The sequence below is a fragment of the Globicephala melas genome, chromosome 18, assembly GCF_963455315.2.
Source record: "Globicephala melas chromosome 18, mGloMel1.2, whole genome shotgun sequence".
NCBI lineage: Eukaryota > Metazoa > Chordata > Mammalia > Artiodactyla > Delphinidae > Globicephala > Globicephala melas.
The window spans coordinates 64,799,368-64,820,312 of NC_083331.1; the positions used below are offsets into that span (position 1 = coordinate 64,799,368).

At 41.8% G+C, this 20,945-nt stretch overlaps 1 protein-coding gene across 6 annotated transcripts in view; it reads right to left on the reverse strand.

Annotated features, from left to right (window-relative positions):
- The window catches only part of DZIP1 (DAZ interacting zinc finger protein 1), a 53,028-nt gene that overhangs the window by 8,499 nt on the left and 23,584 nt on the right, over positions 1 to 20,945 (reverse strand). For 5 of the 6 annotated variants that reach the window (XM_060287765.2, XM_060287764.2, XM_030856898.3 and 2 more), the window contains 6 exons: positions 17,357 to 17,497; positions 16,861 to 16,909; positions 15,319 to 15,375; positions 12,772 to 12,828; positions 7,118 to 7,177; positions 2,331 to 2,470 (listed from right to left, as the gene is read on the reverse strand). In XM_060287765.2, coding sequence (XP_060143748.1) covers positions 2,331 to 2,470; positions 7,118 to 7,177; positions 12,772 to 12,828; positions 15,319 to 15,375; positions 16,861 to 16,909; positions 17,357 to 17,497 — 504 coding nt within the window. The remainder of the gene's footprint in view (positions 1 to 2,330; positions 2,471 to 7,117; positions 7,178 to 12,771; positions 12,829 to 15,318; positions 15,376 to 16,860; positions 16,910 to 17,356; positions 17,498 to 20,945) is intronic. The other variant, XM_060287766.2, reaches the window with a different exon arrangement.

The following is a 20,945-nucleotide window of genomic DNA, read 5'->3' on the forward strand; positions in this document are numbered from 1 at the left end:
CCAACACCCACCCAGTAGCCCAGGGGACAGAAATCTCCATCATCAGATCAACTGCTACCTCCAAGAAGAAGTTTTCTCTGACCTCAGTTATTCATTCCCCTCTACTTTTCCTTCATTTCACATCCTACAATCGACTGTCATTATGGATCTACCATCTGTTTGTGTGAGCAGGTGTTCAATATGTCTTCCTGTACCCTGCAGCTGGATGGAAAGACCCAATACTGTAAAAATGTCAGTTCTTCCTAAATAATACAGAAAATTTAAGGCATTTCCAATCAGAATCCCCACAGGGGTTATTCTGGAACTGCAGCAGCTGTTTCTAAAGTTCACTGGAAAACAAAATATGGAAGAACTGCCAAGAAACTTTTGAAATAAGACTAATGAAAAAGGCATGACCTATAACAGATACTAAGGTACAGGACAAAGTTACTAAAATTAAACCAGTATGATGTTAGCAAAGGAATAGAAAAAATAGTTGAAAGGGCAGAACCGCTGAAAGTCCAAAAATAAATCCAAATGTACATAAAAATGTCCTATATGATAAAACTGCTATTTCGAACAAACGAGGAAAGGGTGGATTACTCAACGAAAGATATTGAGACAACTGATCCAACTGGAAATAAGGTTAGATCTCTAACTCATTGTTTCCAAACTTAATTGTTAAAGCCCAGATAGACAAAATAAGTAAACAAACAAAAACACTATGTAAGCATTAGGAAAAAAATATAGCGTGTTTTTATAATCTTAGGATAAAAGGAAACGTTCCAAATAAAATATATAACCCAAAAACCATATGCAGACTGGAACTGGAACTCTCACACACTGACAGGGAAAGTGTAAACTTTTACACTTTGGAAAATTATTTGGCTACACCTATTAAAACTAAACATGTATACTCTTACACTCAGCAATTTCATTCCTAAATACACAGCCAAGAGAAAGGAATGCCTATGTCCACCAAAAGACATGCACAAGAATGTAATGGCCAAAAAGAGCCCAAAACTGAAAATCCAAATGTCCATCAACAGGAGAATAGAAAAAATGTTGTATATTCATACAATGGAATACTATACCACAAACTACGGCTAAATGAAACAGTAAGTATGAATCTTACAGGAAAAATCATAAGCAAAAGAAGTGATGCAAAATAAAACACAGTGTAAGATGCCACTCCTATGAGGTTCAAGAACAAAAAAAAACTAAGTCAGAATAGCCATTACCTCTGGCTGGGGAGTACGGAGTTATATTGACAAAGGAAAGCAAAAGAGAGTCTTCTAGGGTATTGGCAATGATGGATCTCTTTCTTGATCTGGGTGGTGGTTCAGATCATACACACAACCCCGCCCCCACGTACATACAAATCTGTATACACACGTATATGTGTATACACACACACATACATTCAGATACATACAAATGCACGCACATGTGTATATACATGTATACATATATACATACACAGATTTGTGTGCGCACACGTATACACAATATCCACACACGTGCAAATACACACAGACCTGCATACACACAGCCACACATAAACATACATGCATTGCATGTACGTTATGCACACATGTACATGTGCACATACCTGTGCACATTCCATGCACACACATACGTTTGCATACACATACATATATGCACATGTGATATATACACACACAGGTATATAAATTCAGGTTGTTCAATTAAGTTTGTGTATTTTATGTATGCGATGAAAAATGTAAAAAGCAAAGAGTATATATAACATGATGTACAGAACGATTCAATCTGGCAACAACGTGAAATACAATTCATTCATCCATTCATTTAATAAGGGTAACTTAAGTGCTGATTTTGTAACAGGCAGTAATTCGGAGTTAACATCAGAATGCAAGCAGCCCTGCAACTGCCTGGATGCAAACCCTGGCTCCTTCGTCACGAACATGTGACCTGAAGCAAGTTACTTCACCCCTCTGTAAAATACAGATGATATTGTCACCTACCTAAGAGATTAGTTTCTATGTTTAAATGAGTTACTATCTGGAAAGCTCTCTGAAAGGTGCCAGGCACCCAGTGAATGCCAGCTGAAGTATTTAATGCATCATGTCCCATTAGCCTCCGGTCTCCATATGTGACAGAACTGACATGCCTTCTTCTCTTCTCTGATCCTTTCTTATTTAGAAAACAAAATAGGGAATTCCCTGTCAGTCCACTGGTTAGGACTCCGCGCTTTCACTGCCATGGCCCGGGTTCGATCCCTGATCGGGGAACTAAGATCCCGCAAGCCACGCGGTGCAGCCAAACAGACAAAACAAAACAGCAAATGTTCCCAAAGTGGGTGAACTTACTGCACTAATCCCCAAGGTTTCCAGTTTCTCCACCAAGCTCTGCTCCAAGACTGTTCTTATTTCCTTAGTGAGGGAAGGGTTATTCTTCAAAGTTTTCCTTAAATGTATCTTGTTATTTAATTTCTGTTCATTTTCCTTTCCTGAAATAAGTTTTTATAACGTATTAAAAAGGAATTAAACAAATACATTAAACCTCTAAGCAGAAAACGGCAAAACACAACTTCAAAACAGCAAGCAAGCATTTATAATGTTTTAAAGTTTTTGAATAGTTTAGTCATTCAGCACAATATATAATGCTTAAGTACTGTAGCTTTTAAAACTACCTTATGGGGATATATGTATATGTATAGCTGATTCACTTTGTTATATAGTAGAAACTAATACACCACTGTAAAGCAATTATACTCCAATAAAGATGTTAAAAAAATAAATAAAAATAAAGAGTCAAGTAATGCGCTATATATATATATATATATATATATATATATATATTTTTTTTTTTTTTTTTTTGTGGTACGAGGGCCTCTCACTGTTGTGGCCTCTCCCGTTGCAGAGCACAGGCTCCAGACGCGCAGGCTCAGCGGCCATGGCTCACGGGCCCAGCCGCTCTGAGGCATGTGGGATCTTCCCGGACCGGCGCACGAACCCACGTCCCCTGCATCGGCAGGCGGACTCTCAACCACTGCGCCACCAGGGAAGCCCCAAGAAATGCTATTTAAAAAAAAAAAAAACGACCTTAAGTCTGCTTCAAAACTTCAGTATCTTTAAAGACTTTCTTGATCACTTAATCAAATTATAGCTAGAAAATAATGTGAGAAATAGGTCTCTAGAGAAGCAAAGTCGAAAAAACTTATTTGGAAGTTTAATGTTTAATCCTAAAATTATTCTTACTACTTCCTCAAGAATTCATTACTCCTAAATTCAGTTAGAGTTTAGGTATCATTTAATGAAGAAAAAGCCCTATGTCTTTTAAATAATTAAGTTTTTATATAATAAATTTATATAATAAATTTAGTGGAGGTTAAGTTCACATAAAATTTCAAAATGTGAAGATTATTATGCCTCTCAAAATACTTCCCAAAATGAAAACGAAATTAAAAGAAGTCTTAGGAAAAGTATATTTTCCTTAAAACAACCTATAATTAAAAACAAAGAAAAATAACAGGCCAGATTCTCCTAATGTTCCTTTCCTTATTCCTTTTATTCCCTACCAAAAAGACGTCTAGTTTAAGAGGGTTTGGAGAAAGGGGCATGATTACAACGACCTTGAAGAACTGAGTCCTTATGTCAAAGGAAACTGAAGCCTCAAGGAAACAGGCTCAGTGCTGGGTAGTTGAGACCCTTCGTGAACATCCAAAGGCAGATCTGGGAGAATGTGACAATGGTACTATTATTATTTGAAGTCTATTCTCCTAACAAAAGAACTTCGCCCAAAGGAGGGGGCACCAGATGCCACTGCCTAGGTCTGGGGCTACAGGCGGGTCCTCACAGATACTCCATTGTTCCATGGTCTTACCCACCTCAGCAGATGGAATTTTTAGGTTCTGATGGCATGTGGATTTGCAGAAGATCTTGAAAATATGCCCTTTGGTTAAGATGTTTTCTAAATACTAGTCAAGTCCAGTAGTAAAGAATCTTTCTGTTCGTTAATTAACAGTTTTGCTGAAGGCAAAACTGGTCAAATTACTATCTGTACATTAAACAGGAGGGAAAATCCTGCATGATGATGCTTTTCTATACTTTGCTTTGGTGGCTTGCTAAATCAAAATTATGAAATTTTATGTGATTCTATATGCATCAAAATCAGAAGTAATCTTAAACTTTATACTGTCAGCATTCATGCTGTTGTTTTCCCACCAATGTTTTTCCACTATTCTGAAACCACACACACACACACAAACACTTCTGTCCTAGGAACTGAATCCATCAGAATCTAGAGGGCCTAGCTGCAGCCACAGCTGTCACTGGCTTTGGCTGCTGGATGGCCATCAAGTCTGCAACTGTCTGGGGCTAAAAGTAAAAGGACGTACCAGGAGAGAACCTGGAAGTCATGGAGCTACCATGGAAATAGATGCGCCTCCCACCCCAATTAGGCAAAGAAAATTCTTTGGGCAGCATCTCAGATATAAGGAATGACACAGAAGCACAGCTTGAAGAGAGGCTCTGGGACATGGGGCCACATGCAGGGGTCAAGTGATGCCCAGATGGACTGGCCAGTCTAGAAGAGTTGCAAGGCCTTTGATGGCAGTAACTGAATTCATTTGCTGACTGGTCTGGGTTCACCCTCAACCCCCGAAGACAAGTTCATTTTGATGTCCAAGTTCCCCCAAATGATGGAAGATTAAACATTTCCCTCTGTCCTCAAATTCCCTTTACCTGTTTGTGCTCGCTTTGGAAAGCCATTTGTGAATAATTAGAAAACCCTTGATAGGAAGAACTCTTACAAGGCTGGGGCTGGCTGACAGAAGCAAGAGAAAGAAGGTAGAGTGGATAGGAAAAAATAATAATAAAGTTTTCATGTAAAGGTGAAATGAATTACTTGAAAGACAATCAGAGCTGAAGATTTTAAATAAAGCACGTACTGCTCACCAAGATCAACAAGATAAAATATTCTAGAGATCAGCATTTCCTCCAATTAAAAATTTTAAAGCATGCCCAAGCAGATGGCCAGACTAACGCACACGTGTGATCAGTTACATCAGACTTACAACACACCATTTATGGTAAGCAAATAATTGTAGCGCAAAGCAAGTAGTCAAAAAACAAAACAAATGCACAAAACGCAAAACGAAGCAAAACACAACAGAATTTCTGAGTTGGAGGGGACTTGATCATCTAGTACTCAATCTCCTCATTATTCACAAGAGGACTCTAAAACCAGAGGTAAAGAGACTTCCCCAAAGGCGACCCAGCCAGTCCTGCAATGGCTGGACCAGTTTGCCTTCCTCCATCTCTTTGTTCTTTGCATTAAACTACGGAAAACAGAAAACCTGGACTTTAGTTCCAGCACTGTCACTAATTAAACTCGACGACCTGGAGCAAGCTCCTAATCCCCCCATATTTCAAGTTTCTGAAAAATAAAATAGCCCCTAAGATCCCTCCTGGCCCTCACATTCTAACATCTTACAGAACGGCAAGATCAAGTCTGTCTCGACACAACTGTCAGAAAGTAAGGATGAAGAAACAGTCTCATGTGAGTTACTTCTTGGTAAAAAGTTGTACTGTTTTTGCAAACCATTGCTAAGATTTATCTGCACAGGCCTTTGTCTGCAAATGCTGACACTTTCCTCAGCACAAGCTGAGGAATTTATTGATGGCAATCAATCTGCTGCCAGCATGCTGGCTCCACGGAGGCACCAGAAAGATGCGGTCACTGGTTTCTGTGACAGTGCGCTGGGACTTGGCTGTTCTCAGCGGTCCTCAGCACTTTCTCGTCCCTCACCAGAGCTGTGTCTGAACGCGTGGAGGGTGGCAAAGATTATTTTCTTTCCCAACTCAGCTCCCTAAATGTGACAACAGCCGATGATGGTGTTTGCTGTCAACGATCCCTAACTCATGCCTTACATGGTCCAGGTAGACTTCTAAAAGAAACACAGGCAGAATATGCAGTGGGTGAAACCTGGAACTGAAATGGGGATGATGGACAAATCAGGATTCCTCTTGGAAACCAGCTGACTCGTTTTTAAATAAGTGTGAACTATATGACTTGCAATTGCAGTTTCAAAATTTTGGACCCTATCTATGAACCTCCTAATACATTTCATAGATTCTTCTGAGAATAAGGGATTTTGGGTTTCAGACATCAATAAATGATACTTATGTAGGAGAGAGAAAGCATGTTACATGCAAGTAAAATGAAAATACACATCATGTAGATGTTATAGATATGCCTGACGTAGTCCCTTCTCAATTTGTAGCTTTGTACAAACAAACAAATAAAAAAACTGGAAACTGTCTAGAGAACACATAAGCAGTTATAACAAATATCAGGAATTTACATACTAGAACATATAATTTTACTTCTCTTCCTAACAAAAATGACAAAACCAGAGCCCATGTAAATATTAACAATTTGTTTTCTCCTAAAGAAGCGAAATATGGTAAAGCATTATTATTACTAAGGAGAAAATTATGATAAACTGATTCCAACATAATTGTTTTAGGATAAATCTAGCATTAGAAAATATTCTTAATAATGTAAATATTCATAAGCTTCAAAGATTAGTTGGTAGAAAATAAGTTTTATTATTACTACCAAATAAGATGAGGAAGCAGTAATAATCTTAATTATCTCCCCAAACAATTCTGCCATTAAGATATTCTGCATGTAAATATTCCACATTCAGGGCTTAGACATTATGCCTTCCTTGTTATTAAAAACAATTTTTGAAATGGGCACTTCACCTATTCATTTCATAGATTCAGGGCATGAGAAATAACTACTGTGATATGAATATTTTTGTATAACCTGGCACACAACTGTGTCGACTTGTCATCTGATCAAAAAATCTCTGCATTGACATAAAGGCTTAAAATCTTTTTTCAAGTTCACTGACACAGGAAATTTCTTATTCATATGTTAAGAAACAGTAAAGTGGGGGAAAAATATAACAGCACATTGGGGGAATAGGATGACAGAATACTACATGTGGATTGAAAATGTAATCCAAACCTAAATGTCTTCCCTCATTTTGATACACTACCGTAAAAACCACTGAACCATACTTCCAAGGCTTGGGTTTTAGCAACTAAATGTGATTGATGCAGATATAACCCCTCTTTGTTACCTTTTTCTTCCTCTGAAAGTTCTTCTATTGGTTCCAGTATGTGCGATGAGAATGCCTGTTCTATTAATGAGGAAAAATAAGAATAGTACAAATAGGACGACAGCAAAGTAAAATTAGTTCCTTTCAAACAATTTTGAAAGATATCGTTCCATATCGTTTAACCATGCCTAAAATAGCAAGAATTTACTGGGAAAAAAATATTAAGGCAGCCAGTTAAAGCTGGTCGCCTTTCCATAGTATCTTCCCTTGCTACGTATTTTCTGTTAACTCCACTCTCAGGAAATTACATTTTAAATAATAAAGTTAAAATTTATTGCTCATCAACTTAGTGCCAGACATGATTTTTTTAAGGCACAAGAACACAACTGCAAAAGATCTCCTTCACTTATCTCTAAAAATATTTTCCTTGCATCTTGACCAGGTGGCTAGATAGAAAATTATTGAACATATTCAATTTCCAAAGATAAAAAATTCCCAGGGCCTTGGGATTCCCACTTCTTGCCAGCCCCAGGGTCTTTAAGTGGAAGGACCAGAATGGTAAAAGGGCAAGGAGAGGTATCCTGGGGTCAGCAGTAGGACCAAGACCCATTCTTATACACCTTCGAGTCCCTAAACCACATTTCAAGACCTAGTTCTGCTCCCAGAGAGTCACCAGGGTGAAGGTGAGGAGATGAGAAACGAAGATGGGCTTTTCCCAATCCCACCGCAGAACAGTGGCCGGCGGAGATGAGGCCTCTGGGTGACTTCCCAGGGAAATGTCACTGTGCCCACACAAGGAAACCCGCAGGCAGCACAGATAAAGCAAACCCCATCCGATCAACAGAGGGAAAGCTCCTTCTTGGTTCTCCAGGTTTTAGCTGAAGGTCTAACTAACCACAGCAGTCAGGCATTAGGCACAGAATGAAATGCAACCAAAAGTCTGACTTAGGAGGTGCCTGGGCCCCTCATCGTCAGCCTGGAGACTGACATGGGGCACCTGCCCAGAGAGCTCTCCACCTGCTCCCACAAAACGGGGGTCATTTCATCCTGCCACCAGACCCCAGGGTGGGCGAGTGGGGAGGCTAATGATAGCAACAATTCCTGCGTGCTCACTGGGCTGCCAGGCACAGACCTAAGAGCTTTGCACGTATCACCTCGGATTTACTACCTCCTACTTTGAAGGTCTGGCTTTTGATTTACTAAAGGGTGTTTCTGATACTCTATTTTAGGCATATACAAATATACACATACACACACATATAATAGGAATATACAAATAAATACGTATTATATTTAGGTGTTTAAAAATAGGCTCTTACAGCTTGTTCAGCAATCTACTCAACATATCTGACATTGACTGTATGGGAGAAATGCATTTTAAACTACTTTCAAATGAACTTTCGGAACACAGCCTATAGTAAATAGGAGTCCACTTTAATTTTGAAATGTAAACATGGCCCCACAAAGGAGCATGTAATTCCATGTAACACGTAACACAACTGTTGAACACCAAAAAGGTGCTTTCATATTTGTTATTCAGCATCAAGATTTTAAAGTTATACAAATAAAGAAAAAAAAAGTGTACCTATGTGTGGCAACGGATGTTAACTAGACTTATTTTTTTGCGGTACGCGGGCCTCTCACTGCCGTGGCCTCTCCTGTTGCGGAGCACAGGCTCCAGACGCGCAGGCCCAGCAGCCATGGCTCACGGGCCCAGCCGCTCCGTGGCATGTGGGATCTTCCCAGACCGGGGCGCGAACCCGCGTGCCCTGCATCGGCAGGCGGACTCTCAACCACTGCGCCACCAGGGAAGCCCTAGACTTATTGTGGTGATCATTTTGCAACATATACAAATGTCAAATCATTATATCGTACACCTGAAATTAATATGTTATACGTCAACTATACCTCAATAAAAAATTTAAAAATTTAAAAAATAAAGTTATACAAACAGACTATTCTACTAGTTTGAACTGCTGAAAACAGGTTTTAGGAGGATTAAGCTAATCTCATTTTTTTAATTCACATGGTTTATATTTTATTGTACTTTATGAAAATGACAAGAATAAAGTTATGAGGAAAAGTTTTATAAAATTTTACAAAATCATCATATGTATTTTATTATCATTATATTACAGGGATAATCCTATGACTTATCTCTCGAGTCAGGATTAATTGTCAAAATCTGACATTTCCTGCAGCGATGCAGAGGGCGGAGGAGGGGCAGATTCCTGAACCTGGGCTCCTATAATAATAAAGGCTGAGGAAGTGAGGTTGACCAGACCCCAGCTCCCAAAGCAGACTGATGTCCCAAACTGGGAAGGAAGGCCTGCCATTCTCATGCTTTATAAGCCACAGGTCCAGCCTCCAGTTCCTGCCCCGAGCTGAGATCTCCAGGGTGAGAGCTGAAACTCTTGGGGGCTTGAGTTTCCCCTCCGAACTTGCCAAGGCCGCCAGAAAAATCCTTATGTCGGTCTCCCACCATTACCTCCAGAAGAAAAACTCCCAGACTTTCACCAAGCCCTCTCTCCACTGGCTGACTCTGTTGGACCTCATCACCCCCACCCTAGAAGCTAACGGTTAGCCAGTGCTTGCTCAGCGGCTTTTGCTCCAAAGGCCTTGCTTCATTCTGTGCGTACTGCAGCCCACTGAAGTAGCCAAGACTCTTCTCCCCATTTGGCAGGTAAGGTAAACCTAGGCCCCTACAGTTTCATTAGTCAACCGTGAAACCAGACTGTCTGCTTCCAAACTCCAGACTCTTGGCCACGAAGCCCCAGTGCTTCCCTACGGGTGCTGCTGGGTTTGTCTTCTGGAATTTTCTGAATGACACCACCGTCCACCCAGTACCTGAGCTCATCATGTTCTGAGCCTTCTCTCACCTTCGGCCCCCAATCACTTGCACAGCCTTTCCACCAATCCCATGGAACAGCTGTTACATCCACTTCCTTCTGTTTCATCACCACAACCCGATTCTTAGGTGAGGAATCTCTTAGACTGTTTCTAACATACCCAAGTGATCTCCCAGCTCAGGTTCTTTGAACGCATCGGTCAGGCTAAGCTTCCTGCAGCCCAGCTCTCCAATCCTGCCATGCTCAGCCTCAGAACGTTCAGCCGCTACAAAATGCCACAAGGACGACCCAAACAGCTTCAGCCCAGCACTCAGTGGCTGCCGTGAACAACCTAAACCAGCCTGTCCCTCAAATCTCTTTTTTTTTTTTTTTTTGTGGTACGCGGGCCTCTCACTGTTGTGGCCTCTCCCGTCGTGGAGCACAGGCTCCGGACGCGCAGGCTCAGCGGCCATGGCTCACAGGCCCAGCCGTTCCGCGGCATGTGGGATCTTCCCGGACCGGGGCACGAACCTGTGTCCCCTGCATCGGCAGGCGGACTCTCAACCACTGCGCCACCAGGGAAGCCCCTCAAATCTCTTGCATACTCTATGCTCAGCCAAACAATTCGTCTGCGCCAATAGCTCACATCCAGTGCTTTCCTGCCACCTTTCGGTCCTACTTTTTGCTTTGTCTCAGCTGAAAGGAGCGTGCCCCCTCCCAGGGGCAACCCATGTCTTATAACTGACGGCCTCGATCCAGGAAAATTCCCAAGTGCCCACCCCAGCTCTAAAGCTCCTGGTCAGACCTGCTGAGGCCTCCGCTGCAGCTGCGTATGGGATCAACATCCCTTTAACGCCCAACCCTGCTTCTCTCACAGGTGTTGTCTGAGAGCACTGCCCAGAGAGCACCCGCAAACCTCCAGCCCGGCGTCTGCGTCCCAGGGAACCCAACCTCAGCCGGTGAGGAATCATGAGATTTTTCATGGTAAAGGACCTCATCAAGCTTTGAGATAGAACAAAGGGAAAGACAGAGAGGAAGTTGGGCTAATTAATGCTGTGCGATACGTGACCAACCCTCCCTGTGCCCCTGCCCCCAGCACCCGGGGAAGCTGCCACAGCTGGGGGTGGCCAGGCAGTGGGCCACCACCAAGCCTCCTCCTCTGCCCCTGCCCATTGAGATGCTCACAAATCAGCTTTGATCCCAATCCAAGGGCTGTGGGCCTCGTGCCAGGTCTGGCTGGCATTTAAAACGAGCATTTCAATCCCAACAGATGCCAGCAAGGGGGCATGGCTGATTCAGGCCAGGGTCCACACAGGACACAGTGCTCTAGGACTGACAGAATCAGCCCCAGAGAGCATTACATGCCTACTGTATGCGTCCTTTTTCGAGTACCAAAAATATAAAACGAAGAAAATATGGCCCTCGTGTAATGCCAGATAGGAGGCTCACAAGAACAAGGTGGGAAACAAAAGAAACGAAAACACGTGTTGAGGTACAAAAAAGAAGTAGCCAGCAATGCCTTGTAAAAATCAACCCTACTACTGAACAGCACAGGGAACTCTATTCAGTACTCTGTAATGGACCTATATGGGAACAGAATCTCAGAAAGAGTGGAAAAAAATCAACCTTAAAAAAGGAGGCAACAGAGAGACTTTAGACCTGACCTAAATAAAATGAATAGAGAATAATTGCCGGAGATAATTTTCTCATATCTTCAATATTAAAGACATTTCTACAGGTCAAACACACACTTTATCTCTGTTACTGGTTCAAAGGAAAAAACCCTGCATGTTCTAAACACTTGTAAATAATAACATCCAATATGTGAAGAATTTATGCAGTACGTATTATAAACACATGCCAAAGGGAACCGATCCACCTGAAATGATCTTAGGAAAAAAAATAAGGGGCCATAAACACTTCATGAGTCAGTCAGTGAGTAAAAACGATAATTACAAAAGGCCATGATATATGGACCAAAATATTTATGAAGACAAAAAAGTCCAACTCGACGGACCATGGATTTAAGTCCTAACTAACAGGCTAAAAAGAAAAGTGGAACGAAGTAATCATTAGATTCCAGAAGCATTTGTAGGTAAGACAGGAAAAAGGTGGTCCCCCTCCCATCCTAATTCATTTAATGTACAGCAGATCTTAGGAAAACAATATATGAAAAAGATACTATAAAAACTGTTAGCACCTTAGCTGTATAAAAATAAAACATGTCTATAAATATTCACCCTGTCTACTGGATCATGTTAGTAACAATTACCAGTCTGTGGCCTAAATATTCACCCTGTCTACTGGATCATGTTAGTAACAATTACCAGTCTGTGGCCTGGGCCAAGAACTGGATCCTGGCGGCAGTTCCATCCAGTGGTTCCTACTTTTTTCTTTTGGTTTCCATCACATGTCTTTTCTAGCTTTTTTCCAACCAATCACTGAAACTGTTTGTTTAAAAGAGGTGACTTGCTGCCACATTGAAAGTTATAAAAACAGTCACATATGCCCTGTGGCATGTGCTGGTTGGCTGGTCTAGTAGAAAGTCATCCTCTTACCCAATACCTATGACTTTCCCCCAAATATCATAAATGATCCAAGTACTACCCAGAGCTAAAATCTGTACCTGTGAGCCCAGCAGTAGATACGTTTTATACTTTACGACTGGTGGGTATGATCAGTTCACAGTAACATTACATAGGAAGACTGCAGTTTCATTAACCGTTTTGCATTCACCAAAATGTTTTGTTTGCATAATTACCCCACACAGAAGCACTTTCAGTTAATAAGTTACCTAACTCAGGGTGGAAACTGTACATAAAACGCTGAGGCGTTGCTGAAACTTACCATGTGCCATTGTTAGACTTGACTTAGCATCCAAAGTCTGTGGGGCTGGGGCATTCACTGAAAAAGCATAAAAAGAAAAAGCTCACAGCGTTCTGTAATTATAGCGTCAGCACCTGAACATGATGACAACCAAATATTCGTCGAATTAGTCAAGATATATACAGACGATGAGGGACAAAAGACAAAGATATTACCGACTAACCTAAACCAATTTCTAAATAACAGCCTATTGAAATATAATTCACCCTCTTAAAATATACAACTCAGTGGGTTTTAACATAGTCAAAGAGGCAGACTATTATACATAGGATGGATAAACAACAAGGTCATACTGTATAGCACAGGGAATTAACTATATCCAATACCCTGTGATAATCCATAATGGAAAAGAATATGAAAAAGAATATTTATGTATAACTGAGTAACTTTGCTGTACAGCAGAAATTAAACACAACATTGTAAGTCAACTATACTTCAATTAAATTAAAAAAATACAGTCACAGCTGTAACCACTATCTAATTCTTGAACATTCTCACCACATGTACACCTCCCAAAAATACCCGTATCTATTAGCCCCATCTCTCCCTCCCCCCAGCCCCTGGCAACCACTGATCTACTTTCTGTCTCTATGGATTTGCTTATTCTGGTCCTTTCATAGAAATGGAATCATACAATTAAATATGTGGTCCTCTGTAATCGGCTTCTTTAACTTAGCATCGTGTTTTCAAGGTTCATCCATGTTGTAGCATGCGTCAGCATCAGCGTGTACTTTTATGGCCAAATAATGTTCCACTGTATGGACAGATAACGTTTTATTTATCTTTTCATTAGTTGATGGACATTTGGGTTGTTTCCACTTTTTAGCTATTATGAATAATGCTGCTATGAATATTCATGTACAATAAACCAATTAAAAAGACTACCCCAATCACTGGGCTGGAAGACACCGTGAGAAGGCATTAATTCAGCCACAGCCTCCAGAGAGGGGTATACCTGATTCAAGTAAGACTGAACACCCTGTACTTCAAACTATCTCAGAAAATTAGATTCCACAGCCTCTCTTCCAATATTTGACAATTCCTATCTGAGGTTCCTCTCTCAACTATTTATTTATTTATCTATTAGTTTACTGACTCTTTCCCTAGCTTATTAGATCTTTAATTCTAATCCTATTCTAAAAAATACTGGCCACAAATTTCAGCTACCCTATAGGCATACAATTTTGTCTTTACAATGGCTAGTGTGAAAGTGTTCGACTCCTAACTATGGGTAAACGGCTAACAATTCTGGAAATATGGCCTTCAAACCCATTTACAACTTGCTAATCTAGATCCAGGTTTGGTAAACTACAGCCTGTGGGACATACCAGCCCCTACCTGTTTTTGTAAATAAAGTTTTTTTTTTTTTTGCGGTACGCAGGCCTCTCACTGTTGTGGCCTCTCCCGTTGCGGAGCACAGGCTCCGGATGCACAGGCTCAGCGGCCATGGCTCACGGGCCCAGCCGCTCTGCGGCATGTGGGATCTTCCCAGACCGGGGCACGAACCCGTGTCCCCTGCATCGGCAGGCGGACTCTCAACCACTGCGCCACCAGGGAAGCCCGTAAATAAAGTTTTATTTTATTGTTCCAATATTGTGCTAAGTATAATTAAAGTATAAACAATAATAATTGAGAGTCTTTTAAATTTCCATACTTCTCTGAAATGCTTCTGTTCTCCCCTCAGCTCTACTCCTGGCACTTAAACTATCCTCTCCTCCTGAGCACCTCTCAACCTCTTCAGCTTCCAGAAGCAACATCAAGAGGCCTCAAGAAGCAGCTGAGCAGTTAAAACAATTAGCCCTTTCCGGTCAATTGTGCCAAATTCCCGAACACGCTCATTAATGTCCTTTCATCATCACAAGTCCTGGGCCCATATGAATGGTTGTTCAGTGCCCGGCCTTGGTGCAGGCCCTCTCCCCCGTTATTCAGATTCTGTACACATGCTTTCTTGAATGGAAACAAAAATATTTCAACTATTTATTATTAAGAAAACAATCTGTCCATTTTGAACTGTACAGATTATGTCTTTTTGGATTCTGGCCAAATCCTGACAGCTCCGGAAGACAGCTGTGCTGAGCTGACTTCAAGTGAGCGACTGGTGGGACCATCGCGTCAAACCCTGCAGCACTGGGTCTCAGTGATGCCAAAATGTGGTGGCCACCACACACAGTCATGTGGTCACAGTGTATGACCTTGGGAAATCCAAGAGTACAAACTGCAGCGATGCCGAAGAACTTCTAGTTGTTCCTTTATTAGGCGAATAAGGTTAACAGGTAAGGTAATGAGGTAATAGTAAGGTAACAGGTATGGCTAACCCAAATCACACGGATATTTACAATATTGGGTTGTAGAACTAGGTCAAATCTGGGAACCAAAATAGATCATTACATAATCTCCAAACACACTGATGTTCAAAGACATGTCTCTAAAAATAGTAAGTAGAAGTTATGTATCGGTTTAGCACTTTAAAAATATCTTTAGAACCCTGAGCCTATTATAGAAACTTACTAGGTACAGTTGGGGTAGTCGGCTTAGACTCAAAAGTTTGCCAGGTTAAAGGATTCCCTGAAATAACACGACAAAGTAAATTAATAACAAAAATCACAAGTTATGGGCTATATTTTGCTAGTGCATAGCCTAATATTCCCCCCCAAAAAAGCAATGAAATTTACCAACATACAGCGACTTACCAAAAAAAGATGTTTAACATACATCTTTTAAAGCTAACTTTTTTCTAAAATTATTTTTCAAATGTGTATGCTGTCTAAGTAATTATACAGTTATTCCTCACTACCTGAACTCTTACTATTCCAAGAGAAGTTATAGGGAACCACCACCCTTCCCAAACCTTTATCTCAAAACGAGGGAAACAAGTGTGTAGGTCAATGTCCAGGCATTCCTCATCTTATTGCACTTTATTGTATTTCGAAGATGCTGCATTTTTAACCAATTGAAGGTTTGTGGCAACCCTGCGTTGTCAGGTGATGGTTAGCATTTTTAGCAATACAGTATTTTTTAATTAAGGTATGTGCATTTTTTTAGACATAATGCTATTGTATGCTTAATAGACTACAGTATAGTATAAACATTAACTTTTATTATGCACTGGGAAACCAAAAAAATTTGTGTGACTCACTTTATTGTGATTATTGGCTTAATTGCAGTGGTCTGGAACTGAACCTGCAATATTTCCGAGATATGCGCGTATCTCCCATGGCCCCCAGAAACAGGGAGGAAACCCAGCTCATAACACCCACTATCAATCCCCAGTTGGCATCCCTCAAGTAAACAAAGATGCCTTAATAACCTGAGATGTACAGGAACCAAGACTGGGATCACTCGGAAGAAAACCAGGCAAAAGACAAGCTTTACGCTGTATTGGGAGACCCTGCACTTCTGGCTCCCAGCCCCCCTTCTAGACTAGCTCTTGAATGATACGGAGGTGGATGGCTATCACTGCTACCATCAGTAGGTTGTATATCCCCCACTATACTTGGAACAAACCCTTAACCCCAGCCTACCACAATGCAGAATCGTGCAGCAAGCCACTACAGCACTTTAGGATAATTAAGAGCTTAATATTAATAACGATAGCCAACACTCATGAGTGTTTAACAGGTGCTCTTTATACATGTTCTCCCATGTCATCCTTGTAACAAGCCTATGATGTAATTACTACCGATATTCCAGCTTTAGAGCTGAGGAAACCGGGGCAGAGACTCACAAAGTTACATAGTGCCAGAGATGGGAGTTGAACCCGGTCTGCCCCCAGACTCCGTACTTTTAATCATAAGGCGTCTTATTGCACATCCATCCAGAGGTACTTACTAAGCATGTATTATGTGCATGACGATACTCTGATAAAAAGGATACGAGACCATTCTATGACAGTTTAGGTATTTAAAATTCTTCAACTCTCTGGGTTGTGGTTAGCACAGCTTAGCACATCTTAGCACTCATGAACCATCGCGGCCCAACATTCTTCTGAAGTCCAGCACACGGTTAGGGAGGCCCGCCTTGCCTCCAGCGCTGGGATCCTGGTCCACTTACCTCTGGGTTCACTGACACTGTTTAATGGTTTACTGGTAAACTCTTTAATCTGCAAAGAAGAACAGTCTTTCAGTGATCCATGTTTGAACTAGACAGGGACATACTGGATAATGGACAGACACTGTACTCAGTAAATGAACCTTTTCACTAAATCCTCCAAAGACACAGGACATGTGGACTTTAACGACATGGAGGCAAATGTTTTATAAAAGCAACATTTGGATTCAGCTGCTTCTTTTGGTAAGGAATTACAAAAAGAAATTTTAGCTACCTTCACATTTATTCTGAATTCTAACTGAATAAATCTGATTGCTCTACGGTATTTTAAAATACCTTTAAACATTATTTTATTTACTTATACAAACAACCACAGGGAAAAAAATATTCTATCTTCTTTATCTTATCCATCTTACAAGTGCTCTAAAATAAAAACACATGTTCTTAGATAAACTGCACTGTTTACATAAAAACGGTGCCAATATATACTCCAAAATACCTGTTGTCTCTGAGTGATGATCAGCTCCTTCTGCTCCTGGAGCCTCTGCCCTAGCTCTTCTATCCTTTTCTTGTAGAACACATTACTTGCATTTAGATCATCTATCATTGAGGTTCGAAGTTTCTCTATATGTGACAGGAGCTGGAAAAACCAATGAAGAAAGGCATTCATCTGCAAACTGCATGTAAATTTCTTCTTTTGGCAGTTTGTATATACATGCCGTACCTTCTTGCTGGCCTATGTTACCTACACACTGAATAACCCTCTGATCACCGTGTATGAAGGCCCTGGTCCTGGGCTTCATCTCTGTTCCCAGGGAGCTCATGGCCCAAGAAAGCCAACACTGATGATGTGAACAGCGGAGGGAACCTGAGCCGTTACATGAAATCACACAGGGATGAGCAAGGATAAGGATCAAGGCTTCTCCCTCAGAGCAGCTCCAACCCCAAGCAGTACTGTTCTCACACATCCACATGCATCATCCCAGCTGGAAAGTGCACTCCCTGGGCCGGAGAGCCCACCTGAATTATTTTATATGCCCAGCAACTAGCACGGTCTCTGGATCTTAGCAGGTTCTCAATAAATATTTACTGAGAAATGGGAGGTGGAGGGCGTTGGGGGTAGAGGAAAAGAGGAAGGGAGGGAGGGGGAGGGGGAGGGGGAAGGGAGAGAGGGAGGGAACAGAAGGAAGAGAAGCAGAGAACAGATCCAAAGATGCACAGATTCATCTTTTGAGACTTAACCTCAGGGAAGATCAAATACTGGACAAGAATTCAAGAAGAATTTGTTTTCAATAATTTAAGGAAACATTCTTAAAACAACTTCGGAAGTTGCTTAAACAGAAGAGAAAATACCCTTGGTAAATGGCACTAAGGACATTCCAAGCCTACGGCCTGGAAACAGAGACAGGGATGTGCAGGTCAAATAAACGGGGGTAACTGTGTCTGAGAGAAGCACAGAGAGTGCCTGGAGCAGCATTTCCTAACTGGCGAGGTTTTTTTTTAACGGACACTCAACACGTGTAGAGGTTGCGTTAAGCATTTCATCTTGTTGAATCCACACCACAGCCTCATGGATCCAAGCTTTGACCTCGTTGTTCAGATGGGGAAACTCAAGTCTAGAGAGGTAAGTAGCTGACCCAAACGCAGACAACTTGAGCGGGAAGAGCCCAGACTTGAACTTTCCTGTCTTCAAAGTCAACGCTTTCAAACTTAGTCTATGTCATGAAACGCATTAATGAACTGTACTTGCGGGCTTCCCTGGTGGTGCAGTGGTTGAGAATCCACCTGCCAATGCAGGGGACACAGGCTGGACCCCTGGTCCGGGAAGATCCCACATGCCGTGGAGCAACTAAGCCCATGTGTCAAAACTACTGAGCTTGTGCTCTAGAGCCGGCGAGCCACAACTACTGAAGCCCGTGCGCCTAGACCCTGTGCTCCGCTACAAGAGAAGCCACCGCAGTGAGAAGCCCGGGCACCACATTGAAGAGTAGCCCCCATTCAGCGCAACTAGAGAAAGCCCGCGCGCAGTAACCAAGATCCAACACAGCCAAAAATAAATAAACTTAAATAAATGAAAAAAGAAAAGGGCTTCCCTGGTGGCGCAGTGGTTGAGAGTCCGCCTGCTGATGCATGGGACACGGGTTTGTGCCCCGGTCCGGGAGGATCCCACATGCCGCGGAGCGGCTGGGCCCGTGAGCCATGGCTGCTGAGCCTGCACGTCCGGAGCCTGTGCTCCGCAATGGGAGAGGCCACAGCAGTGAGAGGCCCACGTACCGCAAATAAAAAAAAAAAAAGAGAGAAAGAAAGAAATCACCAAATCAAAAAGTAACAAAAATGTACCTATCAGAATGGCCAAAATCCAGAGCTTGCCAATATCAAATGCTGACAAGGATGCGGAGCAGCAAGAACTCTCATCCATTGCTGGTGGGGATGCAGAGCGCTACAGCCACGTGGAAGGCAGTCTGGCAGTTTCTTACAAAACTAAACATACTTCTACCAAACGATCCAGCAACTGTACTCCTTGGCATTTACGCAAAGGAGCCAAAAACCTATGTCCACACGAAAACTGTACACGGATGTCTATAGCAGCTTTATTCATAATTGCCAAAACCTGGAAGCAACCAAGGTGTCCTTCAGTAGGTGAAGAGATACATAAGCTGTGGTCCATACAAACAATGGAATGTTATTCAACATTATAAAGAAATGAGCTACCGAACCATGAAAAGACTTGGAGGAAGCTTAAAGGCATACTGTTGAGTGAAAGAAGCCAATCTGAGAAGGCTACATACTGTATGATTCCAACTATATGACATTCTGAAAAAGGCAAAATTATGGAGACAGTAAAAAGAATCAGGGGTTGAGGGGAGGGAGGGAGGGATGAACAGGCAGAGCACAGAGGATTTTTAGGTCAGTGTCCTGTATGAGACCATAATGATGGCTGCACGTCACTATACATTTGTCAAAATCCATAGAATGTACAACTCAAGAGGGAACCCTAATGTAAACTGTGGACTTTGGGGGATAATGACATGTCAGTGTAGGTTCATCAATTGTAACCAGTGTACCACTCCGGTGCAGAGTGTTGATAATGGCGAAGGCTGTGCATACAGGGTGGGCAGGGGGTATCTGGGAACGCTGTGTATTTTCTCCTCAACGTTGCTGTGAACGTAAAATTACTCTAAAAATAATCCACTTACATTGAACAGAAAAACAATAAAATAACAACAAAAAGTTAATGCTCTCAATCCATACACTGCAGGGTCTTCTCTCTGAAGCGCTCTGTGCTCACATAAGGCCGGACAAACAATAGGTTGAACCAAGTTAAAAGGGTTTCCTGAGTAAGGACTAAAAAGAACCCTACATATCCCAGTGGATGCTAAGAATCTCCCCCCAGGAGGACACTGTCAGGAACCTTCCCCACATTTTTACAGACTGCTGGAAGAGTACCCCCAAAAGCAGTTTGGGAAATCTGGAGTTGGAAAACAGAAGGAAAAGCCAATAAAAACGTACAGGGCTCTGGGCGGAGGCTGAGAATCAGCAATATGGGGACTCACTGCAGGGCCCAAGCAGAAAGGGTACGTAAGAAAAACTAAGGGATGGCATCATTTTGATACTGGAATTGAGAATTGACCAGAAAATGTGATAGTCTAAGAAAGAGAGAGCCAGAAACTATTTCAAAAGGCCTGTGGCCCTGGAGCTCATTTCTTGTGACCTTCTACCATTTCAAGTTTTCCACTTTTTCTCTACCAGCCACATTACTCCATCCTCCTCTCCTTCCACTGCGTGACCATTCTACAACCTCCCAAGCTCTAAGAGTCTTCTGTTGGGTGGAAAAGGGCATGCCATCATTTATCTGTGGTTCCCTTTGAACTCCTACCAATGTTATTTAAAAACAAAACCAAAAAAAGACTGCCAAGAATCTAGGTAAAGCAATAAAAAGTTGGCAAACGCAACTTCCCTTAAACAGAGAAATACAATATGTGCATTGTAGGAACAGGAGGCACCAATCATGTGGAATAATTAATAGTTTGGTCTCAGGCACAGATTACTAAACCTTATTGAACCTGCCTCTCTGTTAGGGTTTAAGA